Source organism: Chroicocephalus ridibundus, chromosome 8 (genome assembly GCF_963924245.1).
Source record: "Chroicocephalus ridibundus chromosome 8, bChrRid1.1, whole genome shotgun sequence".
Lineage (NCBI taxonomy): Eukaryota > Metazoa > Chordata > Aves > Charadriiformes > Laridae > Chroicocephalus > Chroicocephalus ridibundus.
This window is the reverse complement of record NC_086291.1, coordinates 29,202,697-29,224,834: the sequence shown is the minus strand read 5'-3', so window position 1 is coordinate 29,224,834 and position 22,138 is coordinate 29,202,697. Positions and strand designations below refer to the sequence as shown.

Sequence of the window (22,138 nt, the reverse complement as noted above, 5' to 3'; positions counted from 1 at the left end):
CATGTATACAGATCCATCACAAACCAGTTTGCAAAGAACAGCTGTCAATATTCAGACTCCTAGCGTAGTTTTTGGTAGCCTGTCACTGCAGAGACAACCCAGCTGTCTAGACCTTTAGTGCTTTTACACCTACAAAGAAAATATCTGAGACTGCATGGGTATAAAATTGACAGAAACTAAACAAGCCATAAATCTTGCAAATAAAGAACACGTGTTCTATCTATCCAAACACTCAAAAGAGGTCAATTAGATTTGGCTTGAAGTCTGCACAGCCTCCTCTCGGTAGCACAGCCTCAGTAGCAACAGATGATACAACAGGAACACGACTGAACACTGGGTAAACAGAGTATCTGGGAATGCCTGATCCAATATGACATTTGCCCAAAACTGGTCACAATGAGAGAAAAGTAACAATGAAAAAGTGTACTTAAGACAACCATTAGCCAAAATAATAGTAACAAATGAACTGAAAAGTACAAAGGCAGCAAGAAAATTTGTGACTGGGGAGGACAAACCCAAGCAAGACAGGGGTAAACAAGGAACAATCAGACTGGGCTTGACACTGTAACATCCAGCGGGGCCTAATGGAGAATTGTCCTCACGTGCCACGAGCAGCTGGTCTCCAGCCAGCGGGGCTGATGCCATGGGGTGCAACAAGCAGAGGCCTCACCTCAGGACGTGGCCTCAGCAGGGGCTTTGTCACCAGCGTGTGGGTCAGCAGCATGCTAAACGTGGCTCAAGTACACAGTTGGAGCTCCTGCATCACCCACAGGAGGAGGGCGCGTAAAGGGGTGCGCACAGAGGAGGGATTTAATAATCTTTTTCATCATTAGAACAGAATTAATAATAAAAAAATAATAATCCTTTTGTGGGATGAGTTACAGAAGGGCGTTTAGAAATTTGTAGGTGTTTAGTAAGTCTCTAGCATTGTGGTTTATCTGCTGTATTGCTGATATTGATCATGAATGTCTAAGTTCAGTGATTGCCCCTTACTTATGTATTGTCAATAAACAAATTAACTGCTTTGTTGTCTTGTTTAAAGCATTTGAGCTGAGCATTCTTCCCTGCTCCTGGAATATCTTATGGCAGTTCACTGGGAGCCTGCCTCATAAGCTGTATTTACTGTAAAAACGAAGTAGAATTGCTAGGTGTGGGAGAAGTTTTCATACACTATTTCTTGTTTTGAATTATTCCACCTCATTTTGAGAAAATCTAACACGTGAAGGGGGAAATCCTTGTAAGGTGACAGTCATTTAAAGAAAAAAGTGAGAGTGGATTATTAGATCGCATGAAATTGTAAGTAATTACAGGAATGTTGTACGTTCCTTTCATAATATGAAAATCTGACATAGGTTCTGCGTACCCTGAAGTCTTCCAGGGAAAGCTGCATTTAACCTCTGTTCGTCTGAGCACTCACCAGGGCAGAGTTCAGTGCTGCATCTCTGGATCTGCATGTCAGCCCCTGCGCATGCCCTGCCACCGCTGGCAGGGCGAGGGTTGTCACAGGTCCGGTATCGCCTCATCTGGCCTCCATTGCACGTTCGACTACAAGTTCCCCAACTACTCCATGGGCCCCAGTTGCCATGAACTGTAAAAATAAGTCATATTTTCTCTGTCTTCCTCGTAATAACAGATACTTAAAAGCAGACAGTCAAGCTAGGAAAACATTCCTATAGGAGAGTAAATTTTTAATTTCTTTTCTATAGTGGTTTGGGCTTAGTTAGTTAGAAGCTTAGCTAAAAAGTAAAATTACCTAACAGAAAATTGGTTCTGTTTCACCTCAAACCAGGACACTTTTCCCAAAATAAAAATAAAAAACCCCATACAATTAAAGATATAAGAAAGTTATATTGTCCGGCATTCAGCAGTTTCTCAAAGCATATTAACCAAATCCAGAGTGTCGCAGGACATACTATTAACCAAGTGAGTCACTACACTCTACTGTGAGACACAGAGAAGTTCACTTGGCGGTACTTTCTGACTGGACGGTTGTAACTTCAGAGAGGGGCGTCCTCTGGCAGTCCGGCGGGAGCTTATGCACCAGCTGCTGCTGGTTTGTGCTTCTAATAGTTAATGTTTAAAATGTCCCGGTCACGCTGACTGATGAAGAGATGCTTTCACTCTTACTGGGCCGCTATCACCACTCGCCTGTGTTCAGACCCCCAGACTTTTGTGGGAGTGTGTGATTTGTGGAGAGCTTCCTTCCTCTGGAGCATACATACAAACCCAGGAAGTGGATAAGCAGCCTATCCCAAAGCACTTACTTGGACAGGGATCGCTGTTGCAAAAATCAATTTGTATGTCGTTTCCTTCGCATTTGTGACCTCCAAACTGCGGTGCTGGGTCTGAGCAGTGGCGCGTTCTCTGCCTGCTGCCTCCTCCGCAGGACACAGTGCAGGCACTCCAGCTGCTCCAGGTGGCCCACTTCCCGTCCACTGGTGAGAAAGGCATAGCATGGTACAGTAACGGTCTCTGACATCGGAAATAACCAAGTAAATCAGTGCTATATTAGGGTAAAACTGACTGTAGGATATTGATTCTCTGTAGAACATCTAAGCTCCATTGGGATTTCCATGAGCAAAACTGGAGAAAAGCATGACCTGTCATTTAAATAATCTGTAAGTCCTCAAGCTCACAGTTTTAGGTATCTGTAAGCAAGTCGAACCATATACAAATCCCTAAAATTACCACACTGGGCAGACACTGGTACTAGTGCCATCCCCAAAACCCAGTCTTTACTCCTGTGTCCTCCTCTGGTTGCAGCTGCCTGAAGATGTAAGCATTACCGCCTTCTCCCCACTCCTTCCTTACTAACCTTTAATTTACCGGCTCAGCTGTTTATAGGAGGTATTACTAAATTATCTCACACCAGCCAGGTTTAAGCAGTTGAACGGTAGGGTCTTTGATCTCCCAAGACACGGTGACATAAAATGTTACAGGTACATCTGTGTGAGCACTTGAGTTGCTGGCTGAGAAGGGGCCGATTGGCCTCAGTCACAAACTATCTGTAAGCAACAGCATCCTCAGGAGCAGCACATCAAGCCAGAGAAATGTGCAACACCGAGCCCTCAGCTGCTCAAGCACCTCAAGGTCAGTTCTCTCTTCTACCAGCTGATAGTTACAGTGGGGACTCAGCACAGGATCTCACGTGCACAAAATGGAGCATGAAGCCAGAAGGATCCAGTCTGAACTCCTGCACATTGCACTTCAGGAAATTTCCCTTCCTTATCCAAGCACTCAGCCAAACACAGAGGTCATATTTCAAAAATGTGAGTTTTCCTATCCAGTTACGAAGAACACATTGAAATGTGGAAGAAAAGGATAAATGAAAAACAGCACCTAGGAAAATTCTAAAAGTTTAGGACACCTGTAGTTTAACTGCCAAGGATTTAAAATGCTGCTTTTGCATAGTGGCAGGGTAAAGAAAGAGAGACAAGGATAGAAGAAATCCTATATGTTAGTTTTATAGCGGCATGCTAAAGTGATGGGGGCCAGTGAAAATAAAAGGCTTGAAGGGAATTTTTTAAGGGACTACACTTTCAGAATTGGAAAGCTTTTGATATAAAATAAGGATAATTTGGAAAGGAAATGACAAGTCTATTGTCTTTGTGTCCGATGCATCTTACCTGGGCAGCGTCTCTTGTTGCAAACCTGCATCTGTGCATCAGATCCCTCGCAGTACGACCCGTCGTGCGAAGGAGGAGGGTTATTGCAGAGCCGCAGTCGTGTCTGAGTTCCTTTCCCGCACGTCTCGCTGCAGGGACCCCATGGCAGCCAAGAACTCCACTCACCATCAACTGCAAAGGCAGCACAGCTCTGAAACTGTTTAAACTATACAGCTGCTTGAACTTGAAATTACAGCTACACAGCCTCAGGCAAAAAAGCTACGTTGTTTAATATCAATAAATGAAATATCCTGAATAAGCCCTTGAAAAAACCTTCGCCTCCAGCAACAGCTGAAATGGGATCAACAGTTTGCAAAAGGGAGATTAATTCTTTCCTTTTTGTTTTCCAAATACATCGCCTCAGAACAATCATGGAACCACAGAACTGAACACTTGATGAAATCTGGTGTTTTCCTAAGTTACCTGGCTCTGCCTGCCCCGTGCTAGGCGGCAGGTCCCCGCAGGGGAAGGGGCACGCCAGCTAAAGGCCAGCACACAGCGTCAGTGGTTACCAGCACACAGGAGCCAGAATTGATTTTGTTGCCAAGATCTAGAAAAAATTAATCTCAGGCCAGTAGATGAATGTTTGGCATCGTGGTGGTAGCAGAGCTGGGGCAATAGGGAAAAATCAATATAATAAACAATTGTATAGAAGGAAACGTGCCAGTGGTCATGGGTTATGAATAAACTACCACCTGTCAAACACGGGAAGTACCACAAAGACAGGAAGGAAACCTGAACATTCAGCTGGTTAGGAGATAGATGTGGCTGCAAATTAAAACAACAGAGGAAAATATACAGATAATATCTTAAATTATTAACCATCATGTTTTACATGACTTTCTAATAGTTGGTTGTTTGGGTTTTTTTTCATTTTTCATTTTAATTGGCTTTGCAGAGTAAGTGAGAACATGGGTAAGGAGTACTGGAAAACATCAAAATACAAAATTAACAGTTTTATTGGAGGGAAAAAAAAAAAGACAAATTGCTGACAATATTCCTTACACTTACTTTTGTGAGTTCTGTTGCCAAGAACTAGTGCCATTCAATAAATTACAAGCAATTTTAAAACAAAAAAAATTGGAAGCTTAATTCTTTTATAATTTAGCAATTGGAAACAAGCTGAGAGAATTCAGGTTTAGAGGAAATAAAGAAACCTATCTGGGCAGCCCCTTGTGTGCAACTAATTTGAAACCGCTCCTCTCTTACCTGGGCAAGGCCTAATATTACACATGACCGAATCCACAGCACCGCCGTCACAGGGCTTCCCGCCATGCTGAGCTGGTGGGTTACTGCAGGTTCTGGTCCTCGTCCTGTTACCTTGTCCACAGCTCTTTGAACACTCTTCCCATAGACCCCACTCCGACCAGTTGCCATCCACTAAGAAAGAGAAAACCCCACGGTTTCAATTAAAAAAAATATTTTTGCGGTATTTATTGAAATTTCCTCTTCCTTTCCACAAAAGTCGAAATGAATTCCAGCTTCTTAGGAAAATTAATCTGTCTTGAAGATCCATGGCGATAATGGTTCACTGTTAGGGCACTTAACAGAAGGCACATTGAAAGTATCAATTCATTAAAGAAATACCTGGACAGGGCGTGTTGTGACAGCTGCGTACATCTGTGTCAGGCCCCTCACACCTCCTCCCACCATTTGCCGGCAGAGGGTTGTTGCACTGACGCACACGCTCCTGAACACCTTGACCGCACGTTACGCTGCAAGCTCGCCATTCCAGCCAACCCGAAAACCCACCGTGCACTGCAACGGGAAAAAACATGCTCCGCTTGTAACATGCTTGTGCTCATAACTCTCTTAGATTGACGCAGCAAAGTGGAAAAACACACTTCATAAGCCATACTCAGAAATCCAACTTACTTCACCCTCTTCATTACTGTAGAAATATCTTACTACAGTTCAGAGAATACTTGAGAGAAATATTTATTGCCTATGCTCCTAATTGTACTGCTATAGAAAAGCATTTAAGTTATTCTTTAGAGGTACAATTAAGTTATTCTTTAGAGGTACAATTAAGTTATGATATGTGTTCTGAGGATGGGATCTAGTTTAAGATCCTTTCATTATTATTTATGTCTCTCCTTCACACTCACCTGTCTCACACAGCTGGATGAGGATAACGAAACATTTCATGAAACAGAAACCCACTGACATCTCAGACTAGGCTCAACATATACCTAATGCGTATATGGAAGGTAAGATAAAATATCTTATCCATAAAATACGGGTAAAATAAAATCTTGAGCATATTTAGTCTCAATTAATGCTGTAATCTACCAGTTCGACAGTCACTATCCTCTCTTTTGTGCACCTACCCTGGACAGTCAGTGGCACTCTGACAAGAACAGATCCCATGAGATTCCTCGCTACACACTCATACTCAGACGTGTCTTCCTTCTGTGCTGCGACAATACGCAAGGAGCCATTAGACAGGACAGTCACCCTTTCATCGCTCACAACTGGATGACCTTGGCGGGACCATCGGATGGTTGGAGGAGGCTCTCCATCTGCTCGGCAGTGCAGCATTGCTGTGGCACCGGCTTCAATAACTGTCCCTACAGGTTCAACAGTAATGACTGGAGGACCTAAAAGAACCAATAGCACGTGGTTACATTTTTTTTGCTGTATTGAATATTGAAGGTCTGGTCAGAACAAGGGCAAAAAAAAAATATCAGTTTTTTGTTATTATTACTGTTGATCTTCCACTGTCAAAATACAGGCAAGTTAAAATGGCAATGATAGGGTATTTTTAATACATAGCAATCTGAGGACCAAAGCTGGGACTGAGGCCTGACTATACAAGAACACGGTCTTCCTTATTGCTAAAATGTGTTACTTTTCAAAAAACCTGCAGGGAGATGCTATTAATCATGTCCAGAGGCAAGTGAGAAATAAATAACAGATGAATACAGCTTGAGGCTACAATAGAAAAGGGATGTTCAGAAATTCTACCACTAGTGAAAAATAATTCTAAAATATTATTTCTGCCAAAACCAAAATATTGTCAGTGAAAGCTGGGATTCATCTCACATAACTTTCTTAATTTAATGGTTAAGAGTCTAGTTTAATCTATTTGTATAAGACATAGGCCCTTTCAGAAGGTGATTCGCCCCACTCTAAGTTGGTTTCTAAGATGAGGCTGAATCACCGTCTACGTGCTTCTCTGCTTTGGCCCCAGTCACTAGCTTAGACTAGACTCTTAGATATTAATGATGAAAGATGAGATGAATCTTAACTTACAGTGCAGTGCCCAACCTCCAAAACTTCAACGGGAGCTGCATACGCCTACCCAAAGGTAGGTTATTGCTCCAATCTAGTGGAATTAAACTTATAACTTTGAGTCTTACTCTGAAGTGTTAGCGTCAGACTGCGTTCCACCACCCCAGCATCATTGGTAGCCACGCACTTGTAGTCACCAGCATCTTCATTCTAAAGAACAAAAAGCAAACAGTCAACATGGATGTAATGAGAGCTTCCGTTTACAGTGCACCTCCTGTAAGTGAATTTTCTGCAACACAACATGGCATGCCCTGGATCTTAAGAGGCATGCTGTTAGATTCTAGAGTATCTCAACATTTTGCCTTTATTAACATTAAGCTGATACTGCAAATTATTTATATTATTCCATTTTTTATTTCCTGCAACTCCTTAACGGTAAGGATTTATTTATTTATTTATTTTTAACTTAAACAAACTCAGGGGAGTTATTGTTTTTAACCCCATTTCAAAATGCAGACGTAAGTTTATGGGGGCGGAACTGGGGTCTTGCCATTCGTATTAGGAATTTAGATGCTAAGAGATTTGCACATGGAGAACACAATTGCTTTTCAGCTGACCTGACTTTGTAGAAATTTCCCTCTCAAGGACAAAAGAAAAAGTCCCATTTAATTTGGAACAATGAGGATTTCAGACACCAACAATTAGAATGTAGATTTGGTCCTTCTGACAATTAAAGAGAATGACAGCCCCCTCGGTTTTTTTTGGTCACAATAATTCAAGTCTAATACTAGTCTGAATTAAAACAACATTTGTTAAAGGTAAAAGCAAAAGTGGATTCAATGTCTAGCCTCACTCTTTCAAAACAATGTGATCTGGAATACCTTTATTAATCAAATACAACCCAGAAACGTATTGTAACAGACCAGTGTCTCACCACTGTGCCATAGATAGCAAGAGAACCATTGTTAAGCTGTCGGATCCTGTTGCTAATCTGAACGCCAACTCCTTTTTTGCTCCACTGGATGGTTGGAGGTGGATCTCCTCTGACTTCACAATTCAACATCGCATTGCCACCCAAGGGCTCAATTCGGCTAGAGTGGTAATCTCCTTTGAAGACTGGAGGCTCTGAAAGAACAAGTGATGTCAGCGAAATAGCAGAGTCAAAATAAAATGCCCTTAATGAAATTGCTGGTAGAGATCATTCATCTCTGACTTTCTGAAGTGTGAATTTCAACCTGCTTTGACTTTTCCCATTTAGCCATAGACAAGGTATTGAATACTAGGGGAAATGGTTTTAAACTGAAAAAAGTTAAATTTAGATTAGATATCAGGAAGAAATTCTTTACTGTGAGGGTGGTGAGGCACTGGAACAGGTTGCCCAGAGACCTTGGCAACGCCCCATCCCTGGAGGTGTTCAAGGCCAGGTTGGACGAGGCTTTGAGCAACCTGGTCTGGTGGGAGGTGTCCCTGCCCAGGGCAGGGGGTTGGAACTAGATGATCTTTAAGGTCCCTTCTGACCCGAACCATTCTATGATTTTACTATCAAAACAGATGGCTGTGTGAAACTGTCCGATACTGACCACAACTACTGCTATTTTACGTTACCTTTGACATACACAAAACCAATGGCTTTGATTGAGCCAACTGTGTTTTCTGCTGTGCATACATAGGTACCGGAGTCATCTTTAGATACTCTTTCGATAACAAGTTCACTGTGTCCGTTTACATCATCATATTGTGCTGACGGGAGAACACACAGTAAAGGGTTACTTCAATGATTTTAAACATACACATCTCCATGACTGGTATGTCATGAGTCTGTTTGAATTACAGCACTATTCTGCAACGCAGCTCAATGGCACTGTGCCATTTCATTTCTGAGACATCTTAGAAATGCAGAGAAGAGTCACTGCTATGACATTTGCCCACATGCATGCATTCACTTAAGTTGTCCCTTAATTTCAAGCTTTGTGCATCTGCATTCTGTGAACTGCTGAGGTTTTCTTCATATTTAAGAGAAACAGCATTAGTTGTTGGATGCTGAGTAAATATCATCACGTAGTGAATGTTTTTAATGTGTTACATTATTGGCTACAGAAGAGGAACAATTTCTTAATTGTGTGTTCCTAGGTCTCAGAGGCAATTTAATTACATGATTGCATAATACTGAAGATATTCCTCACACAATCATTGCCTAACAAGTTTGTTTTCTCTAGATTTTTTTAATTCCTTATCCTAAACTAATTGCAACGCTGCATGAGGGAAAACAACTCTAGAGTGGAATGACCAGTAAGACCTGGTGTTACCCACCTGGAATGATGTTATTGTTAAAGGTCCATGTTATTTTGGGTACAGGTATCCCAGTTGCTTTGCAAGTTAATCTGAGCTGTTCTCCTTTAGTCAAAGATATATCTCCAGGCAGTTCAGTAAAAGCTGGAAGGACATGAACCATCAGGGTGACAGTGTGCGTGTCTTCTCCAGCAGCATTGTTAGCAATACAGGTGTAACTACCAGAATCTTCAGGCTGAAAGAAAGCACATTGGGGAAATTTCAACTGTGATACATCCTACACAACACTACCACTTGTAAGGATAAGAAAATCTCAAAAGGTCTGGAACAAGCATTCAGCAGAAATGTTCATCTGAAATCTTTCACTTCCTCTATAATTGAAAGATGACCTACACTTCCTTTCACCTTTCCTCAGAATTTATCACTACACATTTTTAACAGATATTTTACTCTTCAGTGGAAAATGAAACATTTATGGAGACTCTGGAACATTAAGAACAAGAAAACAAAAAATGTAACAGAGACTAATCTAGAAGTGAGTGAAAATGAAGAGAAGAAAGGTCTTATTACTGCCAAACCTGTCAAGTCATAGCTTAGATTTAGGGAACTTACAACAACATTGTCCAAAATGAGGTCTCCGTCTGGCACGGCCCGGTATTTTCCTACTATCTCTGTTAACAGTGTATTGTCCTTCTTCCAGTTTATTGTTGGTGTTGGAATCCCCTCAGCCACACAGGAGAGAACAGCCTGGGAGTCCTCTGTGACTGTGTACTGCGCCTCCGTGCTGTGAATCTTGGGTGGAACTGTGAGAAGGATTATTAAAAAGATTTACCTTTATGTATTACCCAAGCAGTACCGAAATAGCACACAACACTGGACTGAAGAAATCATTCCCTGGATCTTCTGTATTGTTTCTTGTCTCTGTCGATGACTACTATTAAGTGTGCCAGAGAAATACTGTAACGAAGTATAAACCGAGTTAAGGAAATGCAATCTTCTTCCTAAATTCAAGCAACTGGCTGATTACGTACCCATTACGTAGCACAGTTTTGTTCAACTCTTCCCTTACACACCAGCTCCTTACCCTCCGTAGGCTCACGCTGTGATAATGCCCATCGTTTCTGTATAGTCCCACTTACCGTGCACGGTGAGCTCCATGCCAGAGCTGCTGGACCCTGCCAGGTTTGCCGCGATGCACGTGTACCGGCCAGCGTCGCCAGGCTGCACAAACACAATCTGCAGCGCACCACTGCTAAGAATTCTTCTTCTAAGAGACTCCGTTATTTGCTGCCCATCTTTATGCCAGCTAATCTCTGGCCCAGGGTAGCCTTCAGCCTCACACCGCAGAGTGACAGACTGATCAACAGGAACAACGTATTCCTTGAGGTGGGACTTGATAACAGGAGGAACTGACAAAGAAATAAGAAAATTTTTAAAATAATTGTATGTTGTAAGAAGCATGGCACGCTTCAGTTCTTAGTGAAAATAATCTTAAAAGTACACTTTAATCCTAAAGTAGAAAGACCACTAAAGAGAATAAACCTCCCAGCCTCTATTCAGTGTCAAATCATATTGGAAATCATTAGGTCCATTTGCGTGGCTCAGAATTGGGTTTTGACTAACAGCACATGCACAAATTTCTTGTCTGTAAATGACTACAGCAGGAGTTTAAAAAATGATTTACCTTGAACTTTCAGTTTGATCTTCCCCAGAGCAGTGCCAGCTGGATTTTGTGCAACACACATGTAAGTGCCAGCATCTTCAACAGCTGATTTTGCAATCTGTAAACTGCCACTGGGAAGAACCGTATAACTGTTGCCTAAAACAAATATAAGCAAAGCATGAGACTTTTTGTTTTGTTTTGGGTTCCTTAAATGGGTTCCTTATATCTAAGTTCAAATACTCAGAATAGAGAAAATAAGCTTCTGAGTTACAGCAAGGCTGTAGTTACAAGCTTTAGTTAGGCTGGAGTTACAAGCTTTAAGAGGATACCTGTTGTGATTATATTGATGCCCTCCTTTTGCCATGTTATTACTGGTCGAGGTGTACCCGTCGCTTCACAGGGTAGCAGAACAGGATTGTTCACAATGACGTCCAGCGCCCCTGGTTGTGTCTGGATAACTGGTGGTTCTGTGGAACGAAATACAAAGGAAAATGCAATTGGTTTAACCTTCAAAGCTAGAAAATACGTAAGATACTAAAATCACATAACCAGAGAGTCTGAGAAGGCTGAATTAGCAATGGTCGTATTCTGCCATCCTTATGAAGGGCTCAGTGGAAACGCTCTTAACTATAACAACATTATCAACTTGAGTATGGGTATAGAATACGGCCTGACTTAATACAATTTGCCATCACAGATAACATTTTAATTAGACACAAAGCAAAGACGCAAAAATCTTTCAAAAATGAAACAGAACAGCATGGACTGTGGGGGCTCTATCCAAGGTATCAGAGCCGTAACGTGCAGAGGAGTGACCTTGTGAATAATCAGTGCACCCACAAAACAATTCAGCTGCACAAGACACTACTTGTGACGGTTCACTCTGGCCTCACTGTTACTCTGCAGCACATGTACGTATGAAATGCGCAACGCTTACTGACAGCATGCGCTGGAGCTCCCCATCTTACCCTGAACACGCAGGGTGGCGTGTCTGTGGGCTGAGCCGGCCGCGTTGCGGGCCACGCAGACGTACCGTCCCGCGTGGGCTAACTGAGCGGCGGGTATTTCCACAGCACCTGCAGCAGAGAGAGACTGCATTCAACACACCGCAGCAGCCTTCCTGGATTCACAATAAAACTCCCTCACAGCATCCATCTTAAGAGGCCTATATTTTTAACCTAAGAAGTTGGAAAGGGGTTGTCTGGGGGATTGTTTGCGTTTATTTAATTACTTCTAGGTGTGCACAACTGCACCCTTTCACTGATTTTCTGCCACTGAGCTCCAGTCACATACAGTACCTGAAGAGAGAATTCTGTAGCCATCTCCTCTGGGAAGCAACTTTATGCCATTTTTGGTCCAATGAACTGAGGGGACAGGAACACCTGATGCAGTGCAGGAAATTACTACTGGAGACAGCTTGGTTACCAAAAGGTCTGTGGCTTCATCCGCTATGGATGGGGGCACTAAAAATGAAGATCAGCGTAAAGGTTATTGCTCATTTTGATTTTTATGAATTCTTGGAAATAACTTAACTTTCTTGGGAATAGCAGAGACATATGGGTATCAGTATCATAAAAGAATGATATAAAAATCTCAACATTAGAATGCCCCGAAGCAATTCTGGGTGCCACACACATGTAACAGCAATATCCCCTCTACCTTGAACAGTGAGCTCAACTGCCCTTTGATCTTCTCCTGCATCATTTGACACAGAGCACTCATAGACAGCAGTGTCATCCACAGTGGGAGAAATGATTACTAAGGAACCTGAAGACAGAAGTCTGAACAAAGAAAAGAGAAGAAAGTAAAAGCCATTGAAATACTTCTTTTCTTCTCAGGTAATCAGAGCCCTGAATTTGCTGGCTATGCAAGATTACATTTAAGCACGGTTAGATTCTTAAAGCGCCAAAATCATGCCTGAAAACTTTCAACCCCTGATGAAAAGAAAACATCTCTCACCTGTATGTATTCTGGTTCTGGTCAACACTAAGCAGATGCCCATTCTTTTTCCAGCTAATTGTTGGTCTGGGAATGCCAGTGGTTTCACAAGGCAAAGTGGTCTGCACGTTTACAGTAACTGTAATATTCGTGTGTCCAGGAGCAATAGTTGGAGGAACTAAGGACAAACAAAGCCTGATTATTCAGAATAATTATATCCATATGCCCACAACCCCCCTCTCATACCTATATATATATAGGGCTGAACTGCCCGAACACATTTACATTATTTTTATAAAGAGTAACTTGACATTAGTAAACTTACTAAACATGTGGCATGGGATGTGTCAAGTCTTTCCAGTTCCAGGGCACAAAGAACAAGTATTTTCTTTTCATGAACATTTGGGTTGTATTCCTAAGACCATAAATTCCTTCCTTTTTTTTTTTTTAATTTTTTAACCAGAGCAACTAAAAAGGGGCTAAACTTAAAATTGGATCTGGCAGAACAAGAAAAATTATGTAACGGGACTTCAGACTTGTAAAAACATATAGATTTATCTAAAACCAAAACTTTTACCAAGAACCTGCAGATCAATTCGTTTGCGTTCAGTGCCAGCTGCATTGGTTGCCATACACACGTATCTTCCAGTGTCAGTAACATGTGCTGAGTGGATGTGTAGAGATCCGTCCTCTAACATGGAATATCTGCAACAAAGCCATATTTTTTTTTTTACTATCCAATCAACAGAGCCATAGGCTATCCGGATAGTGCAGAAGGAAAAGATGACTCAGGGTACACAACAAATAGCCTAAACACGTGGTGTCTTAATTTGGGCACATGGAGTTTTCTCATTTATTGCATTTACTCTGACTTCACCCTTTCCCAGCACATCCATTTTCCAGAGAGATTATGAAATCTAGCTGACATAGTGATTCCACATAAACGATGACAGATTTGCAGAAAATATCCAGAAGCCCTTTTTTATGGTTTCTCATTTAACCTTAGAAAACCCTAGTTAATTCTTGTACATTATCTTTTTTCTTTGAAACAAAACTGAATTCTTTAGCATTTGCTCAGTTTTAGAAAATGCCAGACTACTTCCCCTTAAAACAATCAGAAGACAAAAACCAGTCACTACAATAAAAGTTGATACTAGAACATGTATAGGAAGTTTTATATATTAGAAACTCAGAGCATACTCAAGTAACTTTTGGTCTGCATGAAATTGCTTGGCATCATCCTAAAACTCAATATATATAAAAAGATACAAAGATTTTCCATGTTTACTGTTCAAAACCTTAAATATCAGAAGAAATATTATTCCATTTGGTTGTCAAAGGAGTTTTTGGCCCTAATAAAAGGATGAAAACTCTGATGCAGTTACTTTTTCTGTAGAACAACTTTGTATTAATGTTTCTATCGTAATCTATATTGTTTCTATCTACCTATTTTCCGCATTTGGGTCTATTTGAGATGACAGTACAACTATTAGTTCTGATCTGTGAAAACAAGACTAATTTACAAGTCATAGATGTCTAATTAAGCTTTCTGTAATTAATACATTCTGAAAAAACAATGAAGAATATTTACACTGACTTCTGGCCAATACCTCGTATTGTTTCCAGTAAAAATAGCCCCATCCTTCCTCCAGGTAATTCTTGGGGCTGGTACCCCTTCTGCAACACACTCCAAAACAGCAGAAGCATTTATGTGCACAACAGCCATCTGAGCACTGCTTCGGATTGTAGGGGCCACTGTAAAGGGAAAAATTGCCAATGTTATGCAAAAAACCCACTTCAGGCTGCAATGATTGAAACTTAACACATGAAAACAGATGCAGCAGCAGGCATGGGGATCACTGCAAAGACAGAAACAAGTTTCTTACCATTTTGTGTAGCGCACGATAATTGCCGTGACGCAGCAGGGAATGAAAAAGAAAGTTTGTCTGAAATGCATTTTAAAGGTCATCTTTGCAAGTTACTGCAAAGGTTATCCTATAGCTAAAATAGTAAAAGTGTATTTAATTCAGCAGAATAAGGCTGTGGTGATATCCTTGTTTCCTAATTATAAATTAAGGAGAAAAAATGAATTTGAATTGGACCAGTAAGGACAGTCATTGGCAGGAGCACAGCGTAACGCAGGTACATATGACTGGGTTGCGAACAGAACAGAGATGAGAAAAAAGTTTCTTATCATTCCCAGAGCGTGAGAATAGAATAATTTCTCATCAGACTAGATGTGAGAAAATAAAAAGGGTTAAAATGAAATTCGGACAAGGTACAAGGTACAGGTATCAAGATGCATAGGGCCCTTCAAGCCCTATCTTCCTACTGTCTCCTGCTTACAAGTACAGAGAAGCCACCACAGTTTTCAAATAACTTGCAAAACTGGTGGCCAAGCCAGCTGTGAAACCTGGTCCCCCAAGGTGGCAGTCAAATGCTTTTAAGAATGTCTGTGAGTTTCTCAGTCCTGGATCTGGACATTCATTCTGGATGTATCCTGGCTCCGTATCAGCATGATGGCTAGATGCACAGCACCCTCCATTAGCAGAATTGTCTCTAGACAGATGGAGAGGGAGCCATGGTGAGTCCCCAACACGTCCTTTAGTGTGAATGACAACTGTGGACTCAGATGGGGGCACGCATGAGGCGATACACACGGTCACGCAGTTTACACACAGCCTAAATGGTAAACACTTGGCTAGAAAGAGACTACTAATGCTTCTTTCTTGCCATTCGAACTCCTTCAGAAATACCATGCAAAGATGAAAATGCACAAGACCGGATCCATGATTTTACCGTGTACTGTCAGCATGAACTCCCTGGTCATTTTTCCTGCGATATTACTTGCCACACAGGTATAGCTTGCTGTATCGCTGAGGTCAGCATTATTGATCTGCAGGTATCGCCCATTGGATAGGATTCGAATGCGAGGAGTTCCCTAAGGGGAAAGAGAGAGAGTTTGACAAATTTAACTTTGCCATTGTTCTCTTTATCAAGACAGAACATTTTTCCATTGCAGAATAATAAAAGCCATGAAGGAAGGCCAAAGATAAACCAGGGACTGAATTCATTGCTGGCTTAATTTTGTTCACATCTGTGAAGATAATAGGGTAAACAAAGTTTTAAAAAATTATCACTGCTTAATGGTTCCCCCTTGAAACCCTTACTGGGATTTGTGCCTGAATAAGACAGGTTTTTTTGGGCTAGGTAGCCAAAGGGCTTTTCAGTTTTTATGGAAAAGGGCAGCTAACGATTAATTTATTTACTTTTTTGAAAATCCATGCACACTACAGGCAGAGGAAATACAAGTTTCTGTACGCTGTTCTTCAAACATCACACTCTTGATCAGGTGGGATCCAGCACAAAGAGCCTACTAAGGTTACTGGCCAGCAATTCTGGACATGAGGATACCACTCTTCTCAGCTCTGCCATGACTCCACAGCACCTGCTAGGTAGCCATTTGAAGTCCAAGCTTTTTTACCACACCTAGTCTGGATCAGATCTGCACGAATGACTGACTAATATCAACTACAAGTGCTCAAAAACCTGACCGGTTAAAACACAACAGAAAAAGAACAGAAACTCAAACTTTTCCAGGATGTGCTATTGACACCTTGGATGAAATTGAAAGCTGACATTCCCATGTACTCTTGAATAGAAGATCTGAGAATAGCAACTAGAACGCACAGGTGAAACTCCTCCAGTTCTGCGCTTCTCGGCACTGGTATCCTAGGACACTGGTCTCGTACTAGGCACCAAGTCAGCAAGCCTACTAATGCAGAATAAACAGCAGCGCTGGAGCCTCCCAGGTGAAATGATTCACTGCCACACTGGATTAGACAGTCAGATTTTGGATAATAACTGCTATTTCCTGTTGAGTGCAAGGCCTATGCTATGGTTTCTAAACACAGTAGCATACAGATGACAAAAGACAGGCAATGAAACTACCATTTAATCCTTATGCTCTGTCATAAAACCCATCTTTGAAAAAATACAATTTCAGCAATTCTTTTAGTGTTTAAATAAAGCCAGATTAGGTAAAGATGCTCCTACCTACTTCTTTTCTTAACACTCAGTGCGTATTTCCAAATCTATGAAGAGTGCAAGGACTCCAGAGCTGCTAGAGGCTAGGTCTTTCTGTAGTTCTGCTACCAAAAATAGTGGTGCTGCACAATTGCATCATTAAGCATACAGAGGTTTAGAGTAGACCTCAAAATCTGCTCAGTAGAAGTCAACAAAACCAGAAGGAATGACACCCTCCACTGCAAGGCTGTTTCACAGAAAGCAGTAATGACTGAAATTGAAATAACACTGCAACTTGAAAACCCGACTTTCTCCAGTCCTCTCTTGTCACTGTGAAACCTCTAATTTTTTCCAAGGTAAGAAGGATGATACGCCAGAGAGCACTACTCTTTACACACCCCAGGAGAGCTCTTTCCCAGCTGCTTGGTATTACTAGGCTATTACATTTCTTTGAGGTTGAGAAAGCAACCAGGCATTCAGGAGGACGCTAATGTTTGCCTGATATATATTTATATAAGCCAAGCTGAAGAATTAAAAAGATGGTAGGGAACAGAATGAACCTAAGTCTGCTACTTAAAGTACACCTGACAAATTAGGAGTCCCATCTCTGGACTAAGTTTATAACTTAAATTTAGTGCTGGAGGAGAGCTAACTCCAGAGATTGAAATTCCCTATTCTATTATAAAACAAAAGGCAGGGAACTGACGATACCGCACAACCAAGATGCCTCAGCCCTCACATACTGACATGAATTAATGAGGCAAAAGGAGAACTAACTCTACAAAAATTAGTTCACAGGTTTTCAGCTGACTCTCTATGTCTATCACAGTATTCCTCTATTACTTTGTTTTCTGGTGAGTACTTGTTAGCAGTGGCTACTTTTCATGGTTTATTTTTGTTAAGTTCTGCTTTTAAAACACAAGCTTTCCAAGGAAAAAAGCATTCACATACTTAACTTCCAAGCATTGTTTAACCTTGCTCTCATTTAAAAAAAAAAATAAAAAAAATCACTACCCAATTAAAGAATTGACCGTTCAGAAGAGTGTTTCTCTTACACTTGTTTCTAGCTAGTTCTTGTGCTATATTCAAGGCAACATTTCCCAGCAGCACTTAGTAAGACATATTCGTCCACCATATTCTTACTTCTTCCACTAATATTTCATTCTTCTGAATTCACAACAGAGAAAGAGTCTGAGGAATCGCATGTCAGAAGCAAATAAGCAGAACTTCAGGTGAATACTCTTGATGAACTACAGTCGAGGGGACACAATTCGTAAGCTGAATTTGTTTCACCTTTATTAATGAATAAGTATTAATTGAGGGAAAATTATCAATTAATTAAGTTCAATTAAGAACTGAACTTAAATTGTTCAATTGGAAAGAGTCTGGTTTCTGAGTGATCCCAAGGAAGAGGATGGGAAGTAAAAAATTCTTTGTGTATAAACCATCCTCATCTTGCTAATTGTCTCTCAACCAGCAAAGACTCGATGCCTTAACATGACACCACATGGAATTCTGAGTGAAAATGAGGCATTTGATATAAAACTGTGGTGATTAGCAACCCATTTTCTTTTCTTTTTTTCCAACGTAAAAAATTTTAATTCCTTTCTAAATGCTACCAGAATATGAGGATGCATAATATACCCAAAGGAAACATATAGTGTAGTCTTTTCTCAGCTACCTTTCCTGGGAAGCCATTCAGGAGTATACCGAAGGCTTCTAGCATTGTTCAGAGGATCCAGGAGAAGCAAGGGATCCCCCTAAAGGAAAAAAGAACAAGTAACAGCGGGATGGCCACTTCACATGCTTGCTAGCTTCAGGTACTCATTTAGGACTAACTCTATTTGCACTGGGGCTACTCAGCTTCTCTTGAATTCAAGGCACCGTAACTTGGACTGCGCTACAGGGGCAAGTGAACAGAATAAGGAACCTCAAACACCGTGTGTAAAAAATAAAGGGAGCAAAAGACTAGTACAAATAATGTAACCACTATACCTCTAGAAGTTCTCCATTTTTAAGCCAGGAGATTGTCGGAGGTGGCACAGCATCTGACTTGCATTCCAGTAGAACTTGTCTGTTCTGCAACACGGTGAGGTCCTGTGGACCACCAGTACCAGCAATGTTAGGAGGAACTGTTACAAAAATAAAGACAAAAAAATAAAACACAACACATATAAGTTACCATTAAAATTATCCATTGAAAGCTTCCAATTTATTTCTTAAGTTTAAAATAAATACAAAGCTACAGTGCCATCAATTAGTTCTACTTTTCAATACCTGTGCCATGTATCACATTTGTTTAACCGGTGAACCTGCTTCCTACGTCACATGCTGGAAACTACTGTGACAGAAATTAATGTAAAGTCTATTCTCAGTGATGGTACCAGCATTTAAGCCAGATGAAGCAGGGATCACCAAAGTTCCCTAAACTGTCCACCAGTAAACATGGAAGTTATAATCTTCAAGAAAAAACCCAAGGCATATTATAGAACTACAGAAGTCCCATTTATACTTTCTTTACTCTCATTAAATTTTATGTATTCGTTTCTAAATACATTTCTTACCTTTTTCTACTGAAAAACCAGCATGATCATAGATATCAGTATAGTTCACATCCTTTTTCAGTAAGCACAATAAACTCAGTCCAACTGAATACTGATACTATAACCTTCCTAGGTATTCAAAATATGAGACTTGGAATTATAACAGAAATCAGTGGAACTTTCCGTTTTAGTTGTGTATCATGTTCAGAATAGTTACACTTATTCAGAAATGTTAATTATGATCATATGGCATAATATCACTTTTGCAAAACACATAATATTTCTTCTTAGTAATATGTAACTTGTTAAATGTAATACTGATACATACCTTTGTATTTTATCATTTGAAGGAATAATTTTTTTTCCTAAATTAAACTTACCATGCACTTTTACAAAATATTCCTTATCATCATCTCCTGCTGGGCTAGATGCCAAACACGTGTATCTTCCTGTGTCCTCCACCTAGAAACACACAAACAACTTCAGCAGAAACATCTGAATATGGGAAAAATTCAGAAAAACTGAAAGAGAATCATTGACAGCAACATATAACAGACAGCATTTAAGCAGAAAAACAATAGATGAAGAATGCCTGAAAATAAATTAATAAATTTCTTGAAAACTTCTGTATTTTACCATGGTGGACCTGTACAGAGATGGCTTAGGAGCTGCAGGACCCCATAAAATCTCTCTGAATAATATACCTCCAGCAAGAACCCTTCTCTTTGTGATGCTTTTTGCAACCGGTAATCAATAAAGATGGAACTGGCTGTAGCTACCCATCTAAACAAGGGTCAGTTCTGGGTACTAAGGAAATCTTTTTGTGTGGACATACTCATTAATACCTTTATGCTTTCTCCTTCCTGTAAACTCTTCATTGTAAAGACAAGAAGTGTTTGCTTTGCAAACGAAATGAGCAGCAATCAGACCTGAGCCCTGTCCCACTTCTGTTTGGTGAACTCGGGCCTGGCTGTCCACAGCTGAATATTGGTGTGGGTTTAACGGTTATTTTTCCCTTGACTCTTTTATTGTCTGAATTTATCTGAAAGTCCTTCTATTGTCTTTATTTATTTTTTCTTAACTTGCACACAGATGACACAGATGCAGCTTTTCTCTGTAAACTATGGCTTATACATGTGAGAAGCAAATGGATACTAGGAAAATCCCATTTAATAGAAAGAGAAGAAAGGCTGAGGAGGAACTACAAAACATGAAAGAAGAAAAGCCAGACATAGTGACAAGAGTCAAATAAGTAGGAAATGAACAAGAACAGATTACAGACACAGACTCAAACCGGAAATGACCCCAGAAAAAAGATGAGTCCCTAGCATTGATTGTTCTCCTTTGTAACAAGAAGCACCAATAAACAAAAAAATTACAGAACTCTGAAATGAAGTAATAATGCTCAGAAGAGGCAGAAGTGCTTGGGCGCTCTCAGCCCATAATATGACTACTTGTTCTGTATGGGAAACTCAAGAACAAGGCTTGAAAAATATATTCTCCAACTGCAAATGCAGGTGAATGATTTTATAGAGGCTTTTTAGGACATCTCTTAGCACAGTCCTGATAGCAGGCCGATCTGCTCACTCCTCTATGGTTTGGCAAAACCAAGCCTATTTTGAAACAAATACTTTACCTGAGCACTGGCTATTCGAAGGACTTCTCTTAAGACATGAACGTTATCATTCTGCAGAAGTGGGCGCCCATCCTTCATCCACGAGATTATGGGGACTGGAATGCCAGAAGAGATGCAGAGAAGTTCAAGAGGGTTGTTAACGATGACAGAGAGCTCTTCTGGTTGATCTGAACCGTTGATGTGAGGTGGCTCTGCGGAAGGAAAAACATTCGAGTTCTTTATTGACTCAAAAAGCCTATAAAACTTGATACACAGCCTTATGGTTAGAGTTTGTAGAATTAGTCTACATTAGTATTATTTCTGACTGTGTCATGAACTCACTGAGTATCTCACGTGATTTCCATCCGCCTCTGTCTATTAATTTGAATATTTTATGAGTTGGAATTATTAGTTAGAAAGTTTTCATAATCTCAGGTAACATAAATTATACATCAGTGAATATGTCTTAGCGCTTTAGCTGTTGCACCTTCAGCTATGCCTTCAGCATCCTGTCAAACTGTATTTGTACTAACCAAAGCTGTTCATTTAAACCACATTAGTTTGTAAATCCATTTACTATTAATTACGGCATATTTTAGTACTCGGGAAACACTGGGAAAAAAATACATACTATATTACACATTCACATATCTTTAGGTATCTTCCATTTCCTTAATTCTCCCATTTATCTCAGCAAATGCTTCTTGAAAATACCTAGAGATTTTTTTAAATTGTTCTCCTGAGTAGATACACACTTACTGCTCGCATTTGGTTCAACTGAAAGGTTAATGCTTACCCAGCACTTTTAGGGAAAAGTGCTTGCTGGCATCTCCAGCTTCATTGGATGCAACACAAGTGTATTTGCCTGTGTCGCCAATCTCTGCTTTTACAAAATGGAGGACCATTCCATGGTTGCTTGACGTCAGGTGAGCTCCGAGGCTTAAAGGATGGCTGTTTTTAAACCAGGCCATGGTGGGTGCAGGACTGCCTTCAGTAAGACACTTCATCGAAGCTGAACTGCCTTTTACTACAGTGACATCCTCTGTTCCTCCCGCGTTATCCAAGCTGGGTGGTACTGCCGAGAAACAAAGATCTCATTCATCCAGAGCACAACCCAGATATTCATTCTGAATATAAAAGAGTTGGAATGCAGCTACCCTTTTGT

The 22,138-nt window shown here is 40.6% G+C and overlaps 1 protein-coding gene across 1 annotated transcript in view; it reads right to left on the bottom strand.

The window, feature by feature from the left end:
* The window catches only part of HMCN1 (hemicentin 1), a 187,557-nt gene that overhangs the window by 19,503 nt on the left and 145,916 nt on the right, over positions 1 to 22,138 (bottom strand). The window contains exons 68-92 of the mRNA XM_063343291.1: positions 21,770 to 22,048; positions 20,995 to 21,185; positions 19,739 to 19,820; positions 18,811 to 18,947; positions 15,589 to 15,730; positions 14,400 to 14,544; positions 13,367 to 13,494; positions 12,811 to 12,967; positions 12,511 to 12,632; positions 12,150 to 12,314; positions 11,820 to 11,927; positions 11,181 to 11,318; positions 10,873 to 11,007; positions 10,328 to 10,597; positions 9,801 to 9,991; positions 9,210 to 9,423; positions 8,505 to 8,639; positions 7,834 to 8,024; positions 7,028 to 7,109; positions 5,996 to 6,265; positions 5,253 to 5,423; positions 4,875 to 5,045; positions 3,627 to 3,797; positions 2,265 to 2,435; positions 1,418 to 1,588 (exon numbers count right to left, since the gene is read on the bottom strand). Of these exons, the coding sequence (XP_063199361.1) occupies positions 1,418 to 1,588; positions 2,265 to 2,435; positions 3,627 to 3,797; positions 4,875 to 5,045; positions 5,253 to 5,423; positions 5,996 to 6,265; positions 7,028 to 7,109; positions 7,834 to 8,024; positions 8,505 to 8,639; positions 9,210 to 9,423; positions 9,801 to 9,991; positions 10,328 to 10,597; positions 10,873 to 11,007; positions 11,181 to 11,318; positions 11,820 to 11,927; positions 12,150 to 12,314; positions 12,511 to 12,632; positions 12,811 to 12,967; positions 13,367 to 13,494; positions 14,400 to 14,544; positions 15,589 to 15,730; positions 18,811 to 18,947; positions 19,739 to 19,820; positions 20,995 to 21,185; positions 21,770 to 22,048 (4,137 nt within the window). The remainder of the gene's footprint in view (positions 1 to 1,417; positions 1,589 to 2,264; positions 2,436 to 3,626; positions 3,798 to 4,874; positions 5,046 to 5,252; positions 5,424 to 5,995; positions 6,266 to 7,027; positions 7,110 to 7,833; positions 8,025 to 8,504; positions 8,640 to 9,209; positions 9,424 to 9,800; positions 9,992 to 10,327; positions 10,598 to 10,872; positions 11,008 to 11,180; positions 11,319 to 11,819; positions 11,928 to 12,149; positions 12,315 to 12,510; positions 12,633 to 12,810; positions 12,968 to 13,366; positions 13,495 to 14,399; positions 14,545 to 15,588; positions 15,731 to 18,810; positions 18,948 to 19,738; positions 19,821 to 20,994; positions 21,186 to 21,769; positions 22,049 to 22,138) is intronic.